The sequence below is a fragment of the Pararge aegeria genome, chromosome 6 (assembly GCF_905163445.1).
Source record: "Pararge aegeria chromosome 6, ilParAegt1.1, whole genome shotgun sequence".
Lineage (NCBI taxonomy): Eukaryota > Metazoa > Arthropoda > Insecta > Lepidoptera > Nymphalidae > Pararge > Pararge aegeria.
In genome coordinates this window covers 19,211,977-19,235,931 of record NC_053185.1, presented here as the reverse complement: position 1 = coordinate 19,235,931, position 23,955 = coordinate 19,211,977, and the positions used below count along the sequence as shown (strand labels likewise).

General features: G+C 36.0%; 1 protein-coding gene across 3 annotated transcripts in view; it reads left to right on the top strand.

The window, feature by feature from the left end:
• The window catches only part of LOC120624561 (disintegrin and metalloproteinase domain-containing protein 11), a 305,939-nt gene that overhangs the window by 135,045 nt on the left and 146,939 nt on the right, over positions 1-23,955 (top strand). For all 3 annotated transcript variants that reach the window (XM_039891194.1, XM_039891193.1, XM_039891195.1), the window contains exon 6: positions 21,075-21,144. In XM_039891194.1, the coding sequence (XP_039747128.1) occupies positions 21,075-21,144 (70 nt within the window). The remainder of the gene's footprint in view (positions 1-21,074; positions 21,145-23,955) is intronic.

Sequence of the window (23,955 nt, the reverse complement as noted above, 5' to 3'; positions counted from 1 at the left end):
ATAAACACTTATATTGATCCCACCACCAGTCTAAACAAAGAGCTATTTTTTTGACAGCCCATTGGCGCAGTAGGCAGCGACCCTGCTTTCTGAGTCCAAGGCCGTGGGTTCGATACCCACAACTGGTAAATTGATTGTGTGATGAACATGAATGTTTTTCAGTGGCTGGGTGTTTATATATATATTATATTTATGTATAATGTTCATGAAAATATTCATCACAAAAGCTACCCTTTATTTGGTGCTAGATTGCGATTTCTGTATTGTCGCAGTATATTTATTTATATTTATTAATTTTTTAAAAACATACAGGCAAAGGGAGCTTTGCTAACAGTCCTATTTTTTATCCCATTTATGTAAATAGAAGACATTAATGACGTCTATGGGAGTGTTACTACGTGTTCAGTGTCGTCGAGTGTGGAAATCTATGTCCAGCAATGTCAAATATTTGAATGCAACAACATTAAATAGGTGCTAAACGCAAAAGCAATTATGATGAAAGCTTTAAAAATAACACTGAAATAAACAGGTGTGAAACTGTAAACCTGGTAAAAATGTAATATTTCAGCACTTGAGCGTCCTACTTTCCGAGTTTTGCGTAGTTAACGCTCTTAAACGCGAAAAACACATTGTTCGCGACATTCCTCACGAAAACAACTCGTAATGGCGTTTTAAAAGAACGCCCCTTCCGCTTTGTTACCAGCAGTGCCTTACATGTAAATGCCATGGTGTTTTAAAACTGCCAACAACAATTAAGTACAATTATAAATTAACTAGTTTCGCATGGAATGCGTGTGTTACCCGTTAGACTTCAATATTTTTCGGGAATAGAAAGGTTTAAGTTACTAGGCATTTGCCCGCGATTTTGTCTGCGTTATAATTCTGTTTTTAAAAATAATAATGAAATTTTCGTGATAAAAAGTATCTCAAATCCAAGGTGCGAGCTATTCTTATACAAAACTCTGCCAAGATCGGTTTACCTGTGAAGCCGTGCATATTAAGTAAAAATCTCCCGTGAACGTTACTCTACTACTTTTTTGGAATGAGTATCCTACGTCCATCTACAGGACGTAAATTGTGTGCCAAATTTAGCTATTCTTCACAATATACCTTGGCCCACCGCATCGTTGTTTTGCCCGTACCATAAGATACTTTGTTTACTCGGTTCCTTAAAGTCGAAATCTAATAAAAATTGGGGTTTCCAAGATTTTTTCATCAGACAAATATCTCCCCAATTTAACGCGTTCTAACAAGTTACTATTCATGCTCTAATATACCCCATAACTAATTAAAAAAAAAATGGAAAAGCCTTGAGCTTTCCTCAAAAATTGTACAATAGGCCAAAGAGTTTTCAAATCCGACTGGTTGTTCTAGAGATTAGCGCGTTCAAAAAAACAGACAAACTCTTTATCTTTATAAATAGTACAAATAAATAAAACGAGTAAAGAATAAATAAAGTCTGGAATGTTTACTTCGAAGTGCTCTAAACATTCCAGAGGTATTTTGCTAGAATGAATTCAATATTAGAATTTGCTCCTCAAATACGTGTTTCTAAAAGGAGACACTATTCCTTTCTCTCTTACGGGTATGCTCTGGACTTATAACACAAACACATTTCCACGGAAGCGTACAGCTTAACTGAGCCAACAGTACTTCTCTAGTTTTATTAAATGTATGCAAATTCTAGGTAGTTAGGTACTCTCAGGTTAGCTTGGCCTCACCTAAGGACAGTTTACTCACGCTTGGAAAGAGCTAAAAGGGTTGCCATGGCAACGAGGACTTTGAGGACTTTGATAGGAAACGGACTGCAAACGTGCACACTGATAGCTTTGGAATTCTTCTGTGCGCGATTTTGAACTCAACGAATTAAGAGATAACGGTGCGAATCGTTTGTGATTGAATAAACATAGAAATGTCCACACGAATTGGTTTCGTTTGATCACATTTTTGTAGGTTTAGATACGGAGACGAGGAGTTTCTTTGAAGAATTATACGTGCGAACGAACGTAAGCGTGGTCGTTAACTGTAGAACCGATAAGAAAGCTTAGGGTAAAACAGCTAGCAAAAGAAAATTTCAATACTTATGTTTTTTTTATTCTTACTAATACCTAAAAGAAACCGGGAACTCCTTCCTATTTGCTAAAATGCTAACCACTAAACCAAGGTGGCAAACCCACCATGCAGTTTTAAACTCACGTCGCGTACTACGTGGGTACTATAAGTTAAAATGAATCCAATAATAAATAAATACACTGATACAACACACACATCGCTATTCAGTACCGAAGCAATTGTAGCTTGTGTTATGGGTACTAAAATGACTTATGAATATTTTAATGAATATAAACATAAAAAAATTATAAGATACATATCAACATCCAGACACTGAAAAACATTAATGTTCATCACACAAACATTTTCCAGTTGTGGGAATGGAACCCGCGGCTCAGAATCAGAAAGCAGGGTTGCTGCGTGTTTTAATTAAGTGTGTTTGATAAACGAAAATATTATGGGACGTCTAAATTACAATATATATATTTTTTTATTACACTAAAACCTTGACCGCAATCTCTGGTGGTTAAAAAGTATGACAATTATATTATACACATACCCTTAATCGGTTTTACGCTTAATCGCTTATCGGCACGTCTTAGTCGGTATTGCGGTAACTAGCCACAGCCGAAGCCCGTAGAAAATTCAGAAATTTTAAATTCCCAAAATGCCCCTGTGAGATTCTTTTTCATTCTACTATAACTTTGACTACTGTATCTGGGGGTTAGATACCCCCAATCGGCTTCTACGCGACATCTTAATCGCTTAGCGGCAAGTCTTTGTCGGTAGAGTGGGAACTAGCCACAGCTGAAGCCTCCCAGAGCCTACCAGACCATCTTAATATATATAAATCTCTTGTCACGATGTTTGTCCGCGATGGACTCCTAAACTACTTAACTGATTTTAAATTATATTGGCACACCGTGAGCAGTCTGAGAGATAGGATAGTTTAGATTTTTAATTATAGTCGCAATTTTATTTTATTGCAAATAATTTTTCTATAATTAATTGACATGTTATATATATATAATACTACTATACTAATTTAAGGCTTAGCGATACTGAATGCTTTAAAAATACAAAATCAAACGCAGACGAAGTCGCGGGCAACAGCTAGTATATTATAAATTCCTAAAAGGCCCCTGCCGGTAATCGAACGTCCAACTAATGCGCTCACCGTTACACCGCGGAGGTCGTCAAAATTACAAATGTGTTGGGACAAACGATAGCGCGAACTAATGTTCACACATTGCCCATCTAGGAATAGGTCTGGAAAACTTGAGTAGGTTTTGAACAATAATACAAAAAGATGCTAAAATTAATAAAGTTTTTAAAAATGTACGAAAACAAATAAGTATCGCTTTTATTATTTTATTTCTTCCTATATTCATTTTACCTAGAAAAGCTATATAAATCACGATATAACGATAAATTATCGGGAGATAAATAAATCTTTCATAAATTACACCGCAAACCGCCCCAGGCGTGGCTCTGACGTCGACGGCAATTGAATAACAGTTTCTGACGTCATATGATTAAATTCGCCCCAAATATCGGCTCCTGGCCGCATTCAGGTCGCAAGAGTAACCTACTGAAATTTCCAGTGGCTGCAACCGTATTAATGTAGGGTAGTAGGTAGGTAGTTTGATTCTGGCGTCAATCCAGGATTACAAGCTTCAACTCTTTACCTTGCTCTTACGCTTAACTCAAAACTAGCAAAATAATCACAATGATAATTATTAAAAATGAGACCTAAAAAGCAATACTATTAAGAATTGGAAAATAGCTGAAACAAAGTTATCCCGGTTTCTGAGTCAAACGCCGTGGGATTCTGGAAAATATTTGTGTGATGAACAGGAATGTTTTTCAGTATTAAGTATTTATGTATTTCTGTATATTATTCTTAGAGAAAATATTCATCAGTCATCTTAGCACCCATAACACAAGCTACGCTTAGTTTGGGGCTAGGTGGCGATGTATGTATTTCCGTAGTACATTTATTTATTACTATTTGTACCCTGCCACGCTTCGCTGTGGCACATTTCTATGGAATGGTTGATAAATGAGAAACAAAACAAAGAATACATAGAAGTTTAATTTTGCAATACTTATGGATATACAATATTTTTGTTTTTCCACTGTCTGCGTAGATATAAAGGCTCGCGGATATGTGTCTGATGCAATAAATAGATAAAAACAATCCTTGATGCGGATTATATATCATGCTAAAATTTCAGCTCGATCGGTGCAGAACCTTTTGAGTTTGAAGTGTACACAATCCAACATAACATTTTTATATATAAAGATTTATTTATATTATATGGAGTAACGGGCAACTGCTAGTGTAGCATAATTATGATTGAATTTGCCCCAAATATCAGTTTCTGGCCGCATTCAGGTCGCTGTAGTTAGTGAAATTTCGAGTTGCTGAAATCGCGTGAATAGAGTTTTGATTGTGCAGCGCATGTGATTTATCGGTAAAGTTGGGGAGCACCTCTCCACTAGGTTGTGACCGCGAGATACTTACTCGGTACGGAGATTCGAAAATAAGCTATAAACAAACATACATATTTATCACCTGAGCTAAGTGTTACACTTCAGAAATCAAATCAAATAATCATAACTAATATTATAAATGCGCACTTTGACTTCAGTTCAGAAGGGGCGAGTAAGAATCCCAGAACCTATAACTTTTCTAAGTTAGGTGCGTTTAGAAAAATTAAAATACCACCTGCTTCAACTGTGAAGCAAAACATCGTGAGGAAACCTGCATGCCTGAGAGTTCTCCATAATGTTCTCAAAGGTGTGTGGAGTCCACCAATCCGCCCTGGGCGGCTAGGTTTCACAGCTTTATGATATAAGTATTTTCAAAGAAATACAGAACTGACGTATTTTTATATTATCTCATCAATTAACTTTACATAAGTGAATTTAAACTTTGAAAAAGGACGTTCTAAATGAACTAACTCTACAGTGTACCTTGTAGAATTAATTCAATATCGAATTTAAGGATCTAAGTAGGAAAGGCACTTTCCTTAAAGAGGATTTAACAAGCCAGTGAGTAAGAAAAGTGTATGAACAGAAATAGAATTCTTAATTATTTCAAGACTTACAATATTATTAATTTGTGCTTTTCAAATAAATAAGTGCCTTATTTAGATTTAAATGATATATCAAATTAATATATCATTTAAATCTAAATAAGGCACTTAAATACGACAATACACACATCGCCATCTAGCCCCAAAGTAAGTGTAGCTTGTTTTATGGGTACTAAGATAGCTGTAGAATATTTTTTTACACATAAATACTTATAATATAAAGATAAACACCCAGACACTGAAAAACAATCATGTTTATCGCACAAACGTTTTCCAGTTGTTCGAATCAAACCCAAGGCCGAGGACGCAGAAGGAAGGGTCGTAGCGCACTGCGCCAGACGGCCGTCAAATATCTCATTACGCTTATGTACGAGTGTAAAAAATAAATATGTGTTGTGTATATCCATCCTACTTATATTATAAATGCGAAAATTTGTATGGATGAATGGATGCATAAATCTTTGTTACTCTTCCACGCAAAAACTACAGAACCAATTTTACTGAAAATTGGAATGAAGATAGATTATACCCTGGATTAACACATAGGCTGCTTTTTATCCCGGAAAAATGTACGGTTCCCGCAGGATTCCAACTAGAAACCAAAAAACCGCGTACGCACAGCTGGTTTGTTATCACAAATCACCAACTTGTCTGCACAGTGTGGTGATTATAAGAAATCCTCCCGATGGGAGAGGCTATTGATGCTGATGATGACCTCCCTGGCACAGCTTTGAGCGCTGTGGTTTTACGTAGGAAGTCTCGGGTTCGTTTCCCGGGGAAGGCAAACTGGCAATTCATTAAAATTTAGTTACTCAAACACCAAGTCCTTTGGAAACAGCATTAATTTACAGAAATAGCTATTGGTAAATTATGTAAACTCGAAAAGGAGAATAAATCAGGGTATGAAAAAGGATATTACAAAATTTTGCAACTCTGCGTATTAAGTAATAAGAAATCCAGTCGAGCTCTCTCGTATAGAAGTAATTTTCTACCACATTAAAAGATTTGAAATTAAACTGAAGGGGATTATTTTGGGACAAGAACTGTCAAATGAAAAGAAAATTATAATATTATGAGTTGAATTGAATGCTAATCAGTTCTTTCGGGTCGCGCAAAAGGTAAATAAGTATTTTGGGAGACATTAGAATAAGGTTGTTTGCTTAAAACATTACATTACAATTAGAGAGACGTAACTTGGCAAGATGGAATTATCATCAGGTATACCTTGAAGTGGTGATAGCCCAGTGGTTAGGACTTCGACTTCGACTTTCTATAAGGCGAGTTCGAATCCAGGCACGCACCTCTAATTTTTCTAAGTTACGAGTATGTGCGTTGTTAGCAATTCAAATATCATTTGTTTCAACGGTGTAGGAAAACACCGTGAGGAACCTGTGTGCCTGAGAGTTCTCCATAATGTTCTCAAAGGTGTGTGAAGTCCACCAATCCGCAACGGGCCAGCGTCGTGGACTACGGTCTGAACTTACACTCATTGTGGGAGGAGACCCTTGCTCTGTAGGGGACTGTTAAGGGGTTGATATGTTGATGATACCAACTTTTCATACCGTGCTTAATATTACAAATTCACAAATACAACAAAATGCTTTTTGGTTTGTCATTCTTTCACGCAATAGGGCAATGGATTGACGTGATTTCAAAGAAAAAGTTTGTGTCCAATAGTGAGATACTAATAAGAAATTGATGCAGGAGATGTAGATATATCTTATGACTCAAAAGCGTGGTCGCTTACTATTGGTCTCATAAGTCACTCACTTGCTTAGTCACTCAGCGGGCGATGAAGAGAACTATGACCTTGCGTGAAGGTCCGTAGAAAAGCCAGAGTTACCAACTAAGCTTAACCAGAAGCGAAGTTGTAGTGGCGGAACCAATCGACGCTGTGGTCTTAAGGTGCTGGAATAGCGACTCCGATAAGGTTGACAGACGACATTAAGCGAGTCACAGGCAGCACCTAGCCGCAAAAGAACATGGAATATGGAACTAAGCACTATGTCCAGCAGTAGACGTACGTCAGTTGATAAATTGATGATGATAATGAAAATAGACTCTTAGAAATATAAATAGATTGCAAGAATTAAAATCTAATGCTAACCTACCTACTAATATTATGAAGAGGAAAGATTTTATTGTTTAGTTGTTTATACCCTATGGCTTGAAAGGCTGATAGAAGTGGTATGATTTTAACCATTTATTTTCCAAAAGAAAGCTAATTTATCAAGAAGTAACACAGAGTATAATTTATTTTCATTAAAATTGGACATCTTTAAGAAAATTGCAATATTGTAACCCAAAGCAGCACAGTTTTGCCTAAAAATCCATTGATTGGCGAGCGCTGAGAAAACTATTGATGATATATGATGTATAACATGATTAAAGAACTCATTATTACTTACAAAAAAGTCTTCAAGAGAATAGAATGTAGAGTCGTAATAGCAGCTATTGTGTTCTAAAATATCGTCGATGATCATTTCATTCCAATGGAATATGCAATATAATATACTACGACAATACACACATCGTCATCTACCCCAAGGTAAGCGTAGCTTGTGTTATGGGTACAAAGATGACTGATGAATATTTTTATGATTAATATACATAAATACTTATAATATATAATATACAGCCACTGAAAAACATTCATGTTCATCACACAAAAATGTTCCAGTTGTGAGAATCGAACCCACGGACTTGGACTCAGAATGCAGGGTCGCTACCCACTTCGCCGATCGGCCGTCAAATAAAGTTATCACCAGTAAAAAAAATGTAAGGACTAAACCTAAACAAGACAGTTCTTTTTAAAAATAAACTTCATTTAAAAGTTATATTATTAAAACTGACAACCGATTATTTTTACGAGAATACACAACTTAAACTATGCTACTATGCTAGTAAGATATAAATAGATGCATTCCGAAATACCGAACGAATAGAAAATCTTTTAGCCACACCCATAAGTTCAAAGGTAAAGCCGATCTTCAAAGATGTAGAGATACAACAGCCAACACGAATCCTTCCGCTTCGCTTGCTCGAGCAAGTGACGTGTTCAACTGAATTGGCCGACATGAGCCGTTTTCACACACTGCCGCCCGCTCGAGCGAGAGCACCCGACGACTTGCCGACGACTTCCCAACGACTGATGATTACGCAGCGATACGTGAAAGATTTCAGTATAATGTGCAGAAAGAAACTTCGGAAATATCTGCAATTTAAGGATAAAAACTCCTGTAATAGATAATATATTTTTATATGTCTCTTTTTAATGTCTTATTTATCGTCACCATTTAAATAAATTAATAGAAAATAATATCCCACAGCCATATACCTCTTCATATAATAAAAGGAGACCGATGATAGAACTGTTTCACCATGATGCTCGAATGTGTACTGGCAAGCTTAGGTAATCCCTATCCCTACTAATATTATAAATGTCAATGTAAGTTTGTTTGTTACGCTTTCACGCAAAAACTACTTAACCAATCCTCATGAAACTTTTTACACATATACTTGAAAGTGTTAATATAGGATACTTTTTATCTCGACATTAAGCTCGGTTCCTCGGATAGGAACAACTCCGACAAATTATAACCGATTTAAATAATTATTTTTGTACTATAGAGGTTATAATATGTATTTAATTGTGCCCAAACTTTGTGTAGATCTGATGGTTGGAGTTAGAGGACAGAACTCCTCAGCGGACAGCAGCATACCCCTCATTTAAGGCTTAGCGATACTGAATACTATATACATTTTTTTAGAACTTCAACTAAATTTAATGCCACATAAAAAAACAAAATCAAACGCAGACGAAGTCGCGGGCAACAGCTAGTAAATTATTAAAATAAAAGTTAACCAACTACGATCATATTTTGTGAATAAAATACAAAGTTAAAAAACTAATATAAGTAAACTTAGCCAAACGAAGTAGTTTATTTAAAACCCTTCTGGCAAGCCCGATTGGAAAAGACAAGTACCATACAGCAATGGCCCAGGTACTGGCAATCAAACCTGCCAGCAAGTGCCCACAGAAGGTCGCTGGAACTAGCCCGAACCCTGCGCACCATGGATATCATTCAGCCATATCCAGTAGCGTGCATAGAGGGTATGCACAGGGTATGCAGATGAGATAAAATAAAGAAAATCTCTAATACCAGTTGAAAAAAATTAAGGGTATGCTTTTTCTAAATCTTATGAAGCCTATCCATAAGTTATTTATTTATTTATGTATTAATATTTATAACGCTTATTGCATTCTCTGTGCATACTCTGTATTCACGCCACTGGCACATTTTCAGCCGTATTATGAAAATTAAGCTTAATTATACTCCGCGAACAGCAGCAGAATCTGTACTTAACAATTATTCATTGTAAAGTCAAAATCTTCTGAGGATGCTCCGGTTTCGGAGCGAAACGTGCATAGAGGGTACATTGCCGTGTATCTGTTTGGTGTGGAGTATACGGATTGAAGTAATTATAAATTACACTCATATATATATTTCATAATATATTATGGATTTCCGCAAAGTAACGCCTGCTTCTATCCAACATTTATTCTCATTGCTTGGCACAGGCCTGCATTGGTTTGGTTTGTGGAATGACTTTACAAAAACTTTTCAAACATAAGAGCGTCACGAATTAAAGCGACGGTGTACAATAAAAAAAATTGCAAATTGTACTCCGTTGGTACAAACCAAGAATAAACTGAATTGTAGGAATTAAACACACTCCATTGATGGCTCCAAATATTTGAATGCTGCAGTACAGATGTAAATTGACATGCATTATTCGGTTCGAGTTACTATTTTGCGGGCGTAACCACACTTGCAAAGTCAAAGTCGAATATTTATTTGTTCAAATAGGCATATAGATGGCACTTTTGATACTAACTTTACATAAAAATGGATTGATGTGATGACGATACCAGATGCAGAGGTCAGTTAGACAGTAAACGTGTTCAGTTAACTTTATTCTTTCCAAAAAAAGCAAATAGTTGGCGTTTCCAAAATAGAAACTTCCCCTGTTTCTTGCTTTTTAATCTTATTTTCTGTTTTGTTCATCCCGGTGGAAGGGTCAACGAAAATATCGTAGGGTCGATGATTATCGGTCTTTTGACGACGAATTTGGAATTTGTTTATATCCGGTATTGAAAAGGTCAGCTGTTCACAAGATGGAATAATAAATGTATAGATTGCCATTTGCCATTGAAAAGGGTTGAAAAGAGGTTGATCTGAATTATTACCCACATAATTTGACGATTCAATAGTTTTTAAACGAAACATATTATTATCATACTAAAAAAGCTGACATGCTTCAGGGTTCCAATAACAGTTGTTTTGGTTCCGAGTAGTTTCTTTTATTATTATATATTATATTCGTTAGACCACGGCTGTGCCCTACTACCACAGAAAAAATCATAAAAACACTGTACAGCCATAAGTGGTTCAACAAATGTTTCCCCATATCTATTCTCTAATTTGCATATGATATGAGAAGTATCCTATATATTGCCGGACTTGCGACCACCACGCTGCTCCAAAACGGGTTGTTTTTATTTAATGTATATAGACGAGCGCGTGACTGCCACACCTGATATTAAGTGTTGATGTAGCCAAAGGTAGATCGCGCTTGCCTAGAAGATGCCTATTCACTCTTGATTCGAAGGTACTCATATTGTAGGAACTGGGGGAAACGAAAATGAAAAGCGCTTCGTACGAATCCTTGGTATTTTAAACAACGTACGGATGCAGATCCTTACGGTGCCTCGCGGTTCGATGGTAAAAAGATGAGCGAGGGAATTAGATCAAACAGTTCTTGAGCACACACTCTAAAATACATATTTCGGAGAGTGTGCTCAAGAACTAAATAGAATACCAAAAGGCGGACAACCTGGTGACGATGCTCCAAACTCTGAAGTTTTTTACAATTATCACATGACAGTTTAAATAACTAAAAACGTCCCTGTAGCGTGCTCTCCGAGAAACGGTGCTACCTAACTCCGCGCTGGCTAAAACAAAAAACTTAGTGACTTAAAAGTTATAACCCGACTTGAGATTTGAATCCCGGACTTCATGATCCGTAGCTTAACATGCTAACCTCTGCACCAAAGAAGCAGTTAAGCTAATACTCTCTTTGGAAGTACATTTGAACTATTAAAGTCTTTACACGTACAAGTAATTACACCCGGTTTTGCATACTTACCCAATTTAATACTTACAGTGAAGCTCTTTGTGCGAGCTCATTAAGACATAAGACTGTGAACTTTCACATAACGATATGATCTTTTATATGATGGAATAAAACATCTAATTCCACTTTTATTACTGAGAACATTCTGAATGTAAATGTCGTATTATAAAGATACAACATATTGTTTTAATATGAATAATATAATCATCATTATCATAATTTTTTTTTTTTTTTTTATTCAAATATTTCTTTATTCAAATAGGCACATAGATAGCACTTTTGATGCGTTATTATATACAAAATGTGAACATAGCAGTGAGTAGTGATGGCGATAACTACAATCGTAAACTTAAAACTAAAGCTACGAGGGTTCCAATCGCGCTCTGGTCTAAGAAGAAGCCCACAACAAACTTAGCCGGGTGTTCTTTTTGTTATCACCATCTCACATTGTTATTAGAAAATATTTAAGAAGCAACCTGGTAAGAGCAATTGTTTACACCCAAGCTTTTTTATCGTTTACGTTATCCTTTATACTATAATAGGACTTTTCTATAAGCTTTCGCTTAATACAAACTTTGAACTTCTTTAGTGACATCCCCAAGATATCAACCGGTAATTTATTGTAAAATTGTATACAATGTCCTTTAATGATCAATCCGCTACAGGACACGAGTCTCCTTTCAGAATGACGAGGGTTTTTTTTTAAATAAATAAATATAGTACGATAATACTAGAAATACAAACTAGCCCCAAAGTAAGCGTAGCTTGTGTCATGGGTACTAAGACGACTGATAATAAATAAATATACTACGACAATACACACACCGCCACCTAGCCCCAAAGTAAGTATAGCTTATGTTATGGGTACTAAGACGACTGATAATAAATAAATATACTACGACAATACACACATCGCCACCTAGCCCCAAAGTAAGCATAGCTTGTGTTATGGGTACTAAGACGACTGATAATAAATAAATATACTACGACAATACACACATCGCCACCTAGCCCCAAAGTAAGCATAGCTTGTGTTATGGGTACTAAGACGACTGATAATAAATAAATATACTACGACAATACACACATCGCCACCTAGCCCCAAATCAAGCATAGCTTGTGTTATGGGTACTAAGACGACTGATAATAAATAAATATACTACGACAATACACACACCGCCACCTAGCCCCAAAGTAAGCGTAGCTTGTGTTATGGGTACTAAGACGACTGATAATAAATAAATATACTACGACAATACACACATCGCCAACTAGCCCCAAAGTAAGCATAGCTTGTGTTATGGGTACTAAGACGACTGATAATAAATAAATATACTACGACAATACACACACCGCCGCCTAGCTCCAAAGTAATTGTAGCTTGTGTTATGGGTACTAAGACGACTGATGAATATTTTTATGAATAATATACATAAATACGAGTACTTAGAATATACATATAAGCACCCAGACACTGAAAAACATTCATGCTCATCACACAAACATTTTCCAGTTGTGGGAATCGAACCCACGGCCTTGGACTCAGAAAGCAGGACTGATGAATATTTTTATGAATAACTAGCGTACCCAGCCCGCTTCGCCGGGCTAGATTTTGCTTTATTTTATTTAAACAATAAACTTACATCATTAAATTTTTAATTTAAGTCTCATAATATATTAAATCATTTGTTTCTCTCCGTATTCTTTCTCTTCTATTCTCTTCTCGAGCGGGTGAACATCATTATCTACACCCATGTACACCCAACAATAGAATATCATCGTAGTAAATAAAAGCTGTATTTGACAGTTCAAAAATAGGAGTGCTCCGATCGTCACCAAACTTTACAGGATTACTCGCCAGGTCAATCCGGAGATTCCCTGAAAGTTTCATTTAAATCGGTCCAGCCGTTTCGGAGCCTATACGGAACATACCCACACACTTTCTCTTTTATATATATAGATAGATAAGATATACATAAATACTTAGAATACACACCCAGACACTGATAAACATTCATGCTCATCACACAAATATTTTCCAGTTGTGGGAATCGAACCCACGGCCCTGGGCTCAGCAAGCAGGGTTGCTGCAAACTGCGCAAATCAGCCGTCATCTTCAGACCTAAACCCTGAAGAGGACGGCCTCTACGTCTTAGTCCACTACGCTGGCCGAGTGCGGAATGGTAGACACCCCGTTAGTGGTAGTGGTAGACACACACACACCGTTAAGAACATTATGGAGAACTCTCAGAAGAATTGCAGTAATTCTATCAATGGTTTCTTTCACCGTTAAATGAGGTTATATTTTAAAAGCTTAAAATGCACATAACCTAAAATTCTTAAAGGTGCTAGTGATCGTTTTTTTTTAAATATATAACATCTTTAAAACATGTATTTTAGTAAAGTCACACAACTTTAACTATAATAATAAAGAAATCGCAGGAACCTTAGACTTGGCAGGACTTTATATAGATTTCATTACTCTTTAGATATAAACAAGCAGCTCCATCGAGACTTGGCTAGTTTTTTAAAGAATTTTTTGGTGGGATTTTATGTACCCAAATAAACTATTTTTATTTTTTTATTTTTAGCTTCCATGTGTGATATAAAGAAAGAGAGTAGGTCTTTAGCAACGTTCGCATTAAAAGTATTAGTAAATATAAAACGGTGATCGGGGATATATAACAAGCAGAAAGCGAAATAAACATAAGTATTCTACTGGTGTGTTACACAGCTAAATAAAACATCCCACTAAATCCATAAGACCCTAACTGGACCGTAAATATCTTCATAACAAAGGTTTACATGCTCAAGCAAAGTATTTGTGCACAAATGTTATGTTCGATCGCTCGAAGACATAGTGGAATCTGTTCGAAATCACCTCAAACGAGTTTTTCTATTTCCACAAAGTCCGTGGAAATCCACCATGACCCCGCCCTGGGCTAAAGGGAGCACGTCAAATATTCGAGATGAGTATTTGCTGGATACAAGTCATAAGCGTTCGACACGGTTAAAGGACGTTAAAACCATTTTTCACAGATATTTTAACATACTGATATTACAAAACGGCCCAGCCGTCCATTCGGGAGGACCGATTTCGATTCCCGCCTGGCACTTATAATTTTTTAGTCGTCTATGAATACATAGATTGTTAACTGTCAACGCAATCTGTCATCTAGTTTGTATAACCCCTGTCTGTGCTCGAAATTGAATTGGTCCGCATCATTTCTCTCAACGCTGTTATTATTTGTTATTTCTATCATGTAAATTCAATCTTCAAAATAGTTTGCGACATATTTAAATATGGTGAACTCTTTCAATCTAACACTATCCCACCGTTTGGACCAAACCCGAAATATTGCTATACGAAAAATATTTATTGGCGAAATTTGTTTACCCCAAAATTTCCGTTCGATGCTGCCTCGAGGTACGAATACCGGAAATCGTTATGTACCTACTTACAGTTTAATTTATGGTTAAGTAAGGGTTGTCCGTGACTTAGTCCAAACAAAATATCTGTTTACCCTTCTTCTACTTTATATACATGCCCTGACACTTCATAACTGAATGTTTCCATCAATGTTGTTTCCATCAAATGTATTTCCTGTAACGTCCGAATTTCAAGTTTGAAGAAAATACAATTGTCTTGACCCCACATGACGTCGGATAGATGTAAGAAGGAAAATATTTTCTGTAATAAATATTTGCAAAGGGTTACTTACCCTACTGGTTTAGTGCCAGCAAAATTCAGTTCAAGTTCAGTACAGTCGATCTGTAGATTTCGTCTGACAAATATATGTTTTAAACCCCTATGTTACGGTGATGCTATTGTTCAATTTCTATAAGCCTAATAAGGCACAAAAGATGGCGAATATGGCTACTTCAGCTGGTAATGAACTGAGCTACGCTTGGAGTTATTTACGTGATCAAATGAGTAATGAAGATATCCGTAGAACTAGAGTTACCAACATAGCTCATCGTCGCAAAGGTAAAGTCACAAAGCACGTCAGTAAACGTGGAGAACCGATGGACGTTAAGGGTCCAAAGATGCTGGTCTGGAACCACGCAGCGTTGGTAGACTCCCAACGAGCTGGATGGATGAAATCAAATGAGTCATAGGTAGCCGCTGGACCCAAGCGGCACCAAAAGGTTTTTTTATAGTTAATAATTGATGGACCAAACTAACCTGTTGGATAGTGCCAAACTTTCGCCTAGAAATATAGCAATTTCTTCGTAGGGCATGCGAGGGACACATCCTGCAAAGTGTGGCCCTGTGCCCAACAACCTGAGACGTAGATGTGAATCCTCACGTGTCTTAATGTGCACACACGCCCTTCAGTCTGGATTCCTATTGCAACAATGCTTCTCAGCAGAAATAAACATGGTGTAGTACTTCCCCGGTTGAGCTATGTCACAAAAAGTCATCTCACTACCGTGTTATTCTCATGAAATGTACGCAGCAAAAGTGCCACCTATGGACTTTGTCTTTGTCTTAAGTTCTACTATTTCCAAAAATATTCTATGGTGTTTAGAACTTCCTACAAACCTATGTCCAACAGTCGATATCCATTAGTCAAAGTCAAAATATCTTTATTCAAGTAGGCCCATAGATGGCACTTTTGATGCGTACATAAGAATAACACGGTAATGAGATGATGGCGATAACCACATTCGCAAACATAAAACTAAAGCTACGAGGGTTCCAACCGCGTCCTGATCTAAGAAGAAGCCCACAACAAACTTAGCCGGGTGTTTTTATTTTGTTATCACCATCTCATAATGTGATTTAAAATTATTAGAAGAGCAACTTGGTTAGAGCAATAATTCACACCCAAGCTTTTTTATCGATTACGTAGTCCTTCATACTATAATAGAACTTTTCTATAAGCTTACGTTTAATACAGACTTTGAACTTTTTAAGAGACATCTCCAAGATGTCAAGTCGACATAATGATGACGAATAAGGGTTAGGTCTTTCGAAATCCAAGACAGATACATATAAATTTATTTAAGTAAGTAAAGTATCTAATCTGGTAAGTAAACTATATGTATACTTAATTAATATTACCAAGGTGTTTCTTTTAATTCACAACAAGTTCCCCTTGACTTCAATCTCACCTGGTATTCAGCAATAATGCAGTCGAAGATGGTAACAGGTAAACATTTTATGGATTATGACTGTTATAATTTTAAAACTATACCTCTACGCCAGAGCCTCTAGATAGCAGTCTGAACTTTTTCCAAGGTATTAAATTCTTCAAGATCTGTCGCCAAGTCTCTCTCCTGTACTTTCGAGGGCACGATGAGCCTTCAGTTTCACTCAAAGCCAATTTAACTCACTGAAAACCCGTTAAACTCCATTGGTGCAGCGTGGTGGGGATAAGCTTTTAATTTCTGAGATCCTATACAAGACGAGAGACTCTGTTAAGCTGAGGATGATTATAAACAAATGACATCTCATCTTACGGTGAAGGATATACTATGAAGGTCAATATAGGGGGCTCAGTTCTTTAACCATTTAGTATGGGTATATAATTCGGTCAATATTGTTAAACCGGAGCAAAACATTACACCTTTAGTAGATGGAAGATCAAAGAAAAGAGTGATTTAAATTATATTGTGAAGCAGTTAACAACAATGGCTGCCAATAATCGCACCCGTGACGTCACTACTACTCGTGCTTCTCTCATTAACAACGCCATCTGACGTGCAACCGAATAAATGAACACCCTTAGCACTAGAGTTGGGTGACCATGTCGAATAGTTTTCAATGTCCAGGACAATTTCATTTAATTTTACGGAAAAGTGTAAAAACATTTAAAGGGTATGCACTCGTAATCGACCGGTTATTGTTTGATACGATGATGTACTCGATGTCTACCTGGTCTTTACGAACTCACGTTACGGCGCCGTACAGGCCTCAAAAGCAGATTGTTCGAACGTCTGCTGTATGATTTAATAGCCGCCACCGTATAGTTTTTTATGGTCATTAACGCGCCTCAGTTGGACATATACAACGCACCAGCAACAAATGTTATCTGGATCTTTAATATGAAAAGCTTGCCAAATTGAAACTGAAGAAAACTTCCTTATGTTACCAAAAAAAAACATACCAGATACAAACAAACCACGATGCTCAGCCTGTCGCACAACTACTTTCATATTAGACATGTATCGTAGATGAGTATCGCTTTCAACTGACACAAAGATAACATTTAACATTGCAGTATCCGTAAATAAATTGAAGCGACGAACTCAATTACGAACACAGTATTTTATAGAAAGAAAAACAGTTCACGATATAAGAGTAAGAATATTTTCAGGACCAATCCAGTAAACTGTTAAGCCTGGTTACTGTAGCCGGAGCTGTGATAAATTTCGAACTTTATACCATGGTGACACAGCTCAATTTATCTTGCCGCAGAGCCCATCAATAAGTTTTGAAGGATAAAGCGGGTGGTTCAAATTAATATTGACGCTGCAAGATAAGCTGGCAACTTTTGTTGCTTGTTTTCCTTCTTTATTTTAAAGCTCGGTGAATATATTTTCGATGTGTTGAGCTTGACTTTGTTAAACTATGAGCAAAATGAACACTATCGCTAACTACGTTTACAAATAATTAGGTAACCACTTGAATATTCTAAATGCAAAAAGGTTTTTTGCTATCGGTTGTCCATGAAGTAAAGTAAATTGTCCAGCAACTGATTTCTATCATATAGATAAGTAAAGAGCTGAGAAGTAACGTATTCTACTTTTTATCACATTCTTAAAATACAAGTGGACTGACTTGTTCTTTACCCACACATGACACAGCTTAAGGGTTGTAAAAATAAAAATGTTACGTGCTACAACACACAGTAGAAGAAATCTGTTTGCAAATCGCAAGTGTATTTTTTTTTCTCAAATAATATATTGTGAAAAAAATTTTAAACAAGCGAAAAGTAACCAAAAATGTTAAGCCCGCGAAACAGGCTTGCCAAGTGTAGGTACCACCGGAGGTTTTAAAGTTTTTTTATTCTTATACCCTTTTATAAAACCAACAAAAATGTTAGGAGCATCGTCACAAGGCTGCCTATCTATCGATACTTATTGTACAAGGTATAGTTACGGGAGTGTGTTAAGAAACTATTCAATTTGGTTCCATCTTCATCTTTCTACTATCGAACTGCGAGGCATCGTAAGGATCTGCACCGTTACGTAGTTGCAAAAATCTGGAATTCCCTTCTAACATTCGTCTTCTCCGATACCTATAAAGAGTGACTAGACCTCTTCTACTCCTGCGTGTACTCTACGACATGCGTGCTCCTTAGTCTGGATCATCAATCAACGCTAGTCTACATTAAAAGAACAAAAGTAGAAAAAAATTATTTAAAAAAATAGTCAAGTGCGAATCGAACGAAGTTGTGGACGGACAACGGAATTTTAGTAATAGGGTCCAGTTATAACCTTTGGTTACGAAACCCGGGAAAGAAATATACAAGAAATAAATGGTTATGATTAACAAAGAGTTTAACTTTGAAACTATGTACATAACCTCAAGCTAAGACAAGTCATTACTCACGAGCATTCATTACCTTTGACTGCAAACCGTATAATTTATTGCCAAAGCAAAACTTGGTTTACTATGCTTCCTCTTGCTGTGTCGACATGATTTTGAGAAGGCTTTTGTGATTTACCTAGAACAACCCAGCAATAAACTGCAAAGTAGCTTTTGTACTACATACACATTTTACATTTTAACACAGATGAATGTGGGATTAATCGTAGAACGCGACCCATAAAAATAGGTAGGACTACAATTTTTGAAAAAATAAAAAACTGACATTTGATACATTCTTTAAACGATACATTACGAGATAATTTATATAATCTAGTAGTAAGTATCGTATCGTTTAAAGAATTGATCAAAATACATTTTATACATCGAATTTACTATACCATTGTTTAAATATTTTAGTGAGAAGGTTGCTTGGAAGCAAGCCGCTTCGCTTTCATCTCACACTACATTAAACAATGATTATTATAAGATGATGTTGAAAAAGAGCAACTGCTGATTCTCTTACCGGCTCTCAATAGAATCTGCCTTTCAAACCGGAGGTAGTCACTACAAACAGACATACTTGACTTTTCAAAAGTACAGTATATTTAATATACATAAATGAATTGAAATTTTACACAAATTATCTTAGTGCGAGGGTTTAAGCAGTCCTTTGTACACGAATCGACAGTAACGCTGCGTTTAATCCTTAACGGGCAACTACAGTACACATTTTTAATTTTTTTCTATAAAAATTAATAATATAAAAATATTGCATTTCCCGATGCTGGGACGTTAATTGTTGAAGATTTCCGCCGATATTTCACCATCAGCTCTATTATAATGACGACCGTTAATTACATATCAACCATATACCACATTCGAATCGCAATCCGTGAAATACTTATTATTTTAAAATTCTGGTGGTTGTATTACTTCAAGATCCCACCAATAGACCGTAACCTGATGACAATGTGACCATTTGGGAAGTATGAATTTCTAAATCCGTCTATACACTACTGAAAAAAATACAACCGTATTTAGAATCTCGTCGATTTTTAAGCCGGATAAAAATTAGTTTTATCCATGACATGAACACCAATCCGGACTTGTCCCACCAATCCGCACTTGACCAGGGTGAAATGAATAATTTTCCTTATCATTGACAAACCATCCCATTCCCTAATTCTAATTAGATAAAGCATTGCAAATAAATCACAAGTACATAACCTGTTTTGATTACCTTTGACTGCAAACCGTATAATTTATTGCCAAAGCGAAACTTGGCTTACTTAGTTTCCTCTTGCTTTGCCAGTATAATTTTGTGTACCTTCTCCTTTGTTTCTTAAGATAAGACGTTCCAGACTCATCTTAGATTTCTCGGAATTCCAGGAAATTTCAAATTTAAATGCGAAGTTTATATTTATTTGCAAAGAAGTCTATTTACTTACTTAAAATTTCGAAAACTCATTCCAAATTTAAATTGTTTAAAATGTTAAAATTTACGAGACTAGTGGTATAAAATCAAAGACTAAAAGCGCAGATATAGCTCGCTCAAGTTTTTCATCGGCGAATTGTGGCCTCTGAGAAATGTGTTAGGTCACCTATATTGAAAAGTATTTGAAATGCTGAAAATTTGTTTTTTATCTTGACTAAACTTGATAATAGGTTCAAGTAAAATCTTTGAACTTTTCGCAGAACACTCAAGACCTTTCCCGCAGGATTGAAGAATAATAACTGACTTACCAACATGTCATTTCGGCGCAACACCAATCTCAAAAACATTTTACGTAGACATAGTAGCTTTCGCCATAAGATACTTAAAACCCAGAAAAAAAAAAATATCCGTAAATATTTTTTAATTCAAATTGCTTGTTCTCTTTCCACTTCAAACGAAATTAGCCCTTAAATGCAATCATACCAGCGACACATTTTTACAACCAGATTGACTTTCTCTATATTTTCTTTTTATTTGTCACTGGCACCTATAAAGCCTTTATACATATAATATGTTACCATTAATGTTAGGTGATGGTGATAACTAAAATCTTTACATTAAAACTAAACCTAGGAGGGTTCCAAACGTGCCTTGGTTTAAGTAGAGCCCACTGTTGTGAACTTAGCAGAGATTTTCTTTGTTATCATGGTGATAAATATTAAATTTTTAATTTTTAATTTTGTTACAGGCAACTACTGGCACCAAACCTAAAGCAAACACAATACCTCGCAAATGGGGCTGAAAGTGAAGTAAGAACGGTGAGTAAAAAAAAATTAAATCATTTTATTTACGGTCCATATAGAAATGGTGGTGTGGTCTATAAATATTATAGAAATTATAAATTCGCGGATTATATCAAATAAGTAGTAAATAACAATTTTAAGTGACATACCTTGATCTAAAATATTCATTATTCTGAATCAAAAGTGTCAACAATATTATAATAATACTGATTTAAGCGATGGTAGTCAGCCGCCTGGTGTCCAAAGAATATATGTTAGTTCAGTGTAAAAGTGAACAGAAACATATGTCATAAGCTTTTATTACAGTACAGACGGTAATCCCCAAAGCCTTTTTTAGTCTACGTCCTAATTACGTCTTTTCAAAGTCACACAGGAAAAGAATGCGGCAAAAATATGACACAGCGCAATTTTATTTAAATTATGCGCTTTAAAGCGCACTCGAGATTCATTTTGAAAGTTTTAATCGCTGGCAGAGAGCGGGCGCAGAAGATTAAGTGGTGCGGATGAAATGACTCCTCTTACGGACGGTGCTGCTATTCTGTGAACTCGCAGCTTTGCTTGCGTCGTTGTGGCAACGACGTCATTTAAAAAAACAATGTTAGATATAAAATTCGTAGAAAAGAAGATGAATGGTGAAGTGGTGTGGATGAAATGACTCTTGCAGTGGCCAGTGTGATTCTGTAAACACACAGCCTTGCTTCTGTCGCTGACGCAGTGATGAAATAAAAAAAAGAAATGAATGATATAATAAAAAAAAAAAACGTTACATAATGCTAAAAAATACGTGCCTCTCGCAATTGGCACTTCTTTTCTGTAAACACACAAGTTTGTTTAAAAAGCTTACTCAGCGACGGCTATTTGTAAAAACAACTAAAGTGGAAGGAAAGAAGATTAAACTTATTTAATATTTAGCTTAACAAGACGTAAAGGTGAAGTAGCAATGAGCGCTGAACATAGCTCGAAGAATCGACGAATGTTACCCTTCTTATCGTTTGGGACCCTCAAAGTGCTGGAATGGCGACAAAGCGTTGGTCGACCTCCAATGAGGCGGTCAGACCAGAATCACTGGGAACCGCTGAATGCAAGCGGTCCAAAACCGTTATACTTGTAGCTTTCTACTTAGTATATATTTACAGCAGTGGTCGTCCATTGGTTGACACGATGATGATGATAACATAATTTAACTCAACATAAAGATGTGTGTGAATTGATGATATGATTTGTATGACAGCAGACTATAACTGGTGTAGACGTATTCTATACACAGCGTGGATCACACCGTCGTTGCAGCGTAAATTGTTAAACTATAAATTAATTATGTTGAAAAAGAGCAATCTGCTAAGTTTCTTGCCAGCTCTTTTTGGTAGAATCTGCCTTCCGGTAGAGTCATACAAACATACTGACTTGACATTTTTAAAGTGCTTATAAACTAGACCTCATTGAAATAAAAAAAAGTGTTTTTTTTTTATTATTGAATTTTTAAATTTATTAACTTGTACCGCAGATGACTTATTTTGGGAATTGCAGTGCTATTCTGTAAGCGACCTTGGTTGGTTTATGGAAAAATAATATTTGTAATGTTTCAAACATTAGTTTAAGTGAAGCACGTAATATTTAGCGACTAACTCAGCGATGAACATTGCACTGTACAGAATAAAGAGGCTGCAGAGGTGCGAGAAATACCAGTAGAAAATGAACTGCAGTTTGTTTAGTTTACACAGAAAGTTTAGCGTTTCTACAAATTGATGTCCAATTTAGTGTAGTGATTTCTGCAATTCTTGAGGAGAACTCCAAAAGTTAATTTTTATCCAGCAAACATACATTAGCTATGGAGTTTATTTTGAGTTATGATTCTTATTTTGATTTCGTTACGGCTCATGGCAATCATAATCTATATGCCATTAGAAATAATTATTTGCTAGAGTGAGTGATAATAATCTATATAGACATTATACCTAATTGCGAAAAGTGTTTGTTTTTTGTCTGTGTTTCGCTCGAAGACTGCACTAAAAACAAATCAGTACTAATAACTCATAATATTTACTAAACAATTTGAAGCAGCAAAAAATTCTCCAATATAGTTCAACTGGTACATACCATAACCACGATAATATTTGTAATTTTCGACCCAGTTCCAGACCCATGGATCGTGGTCACGATCAATGCAACCCGCTGAACTATATTTAAGAAATGTTGTTCTACCATGAAAATCTTAATTTAAAATCTTAACCAGCAAAAAGGACAATTAAAAAAAAAACAAAAAAAATGTTGTAAACATCTCAAAAAGTAATTTTGAAATGAATAGTGACCTCACATGTGATTAAACAGTAGTCAACTACTACGGTAGTTGCTAATATATGTAGTAACATGGTTCCAGATTGCTTAAATTTTATCGCTGCCTTAAAAAAAACCATCGTGAACCAGGTTAAGCTACTCATTTTAAGAGTAAAATCACGAAAGCACTAAAGAAAAGATGCTTTGTAACCCGCACAAAGTTTGCGGAGCACTCCTCGTATTTCGTTTGGACAAATTCAAACAGACAGTCTGTACTAGAAAATGCAATACGCCGTGAAGCAATTTACGAAATTTCCAGAAACTTAGCACGGAACAAAGAAACTGTTTACATTTCAAAACTGAAAACAGACTTCATGAATCGCTTCAATATGTTGTAAGCTTTGACTTTGCAATACAGTTAATTTTTTGAACGGTTCCCAAATCTTTAAAGTTTGTGTGCATGTTGTATTTCCTTCACTCTGGACTTTTTATTCCAGGCATTAACATTCTTAAAACAAGGACGGCCTCCTTCTGGAAAAGGCTTAGACGCAG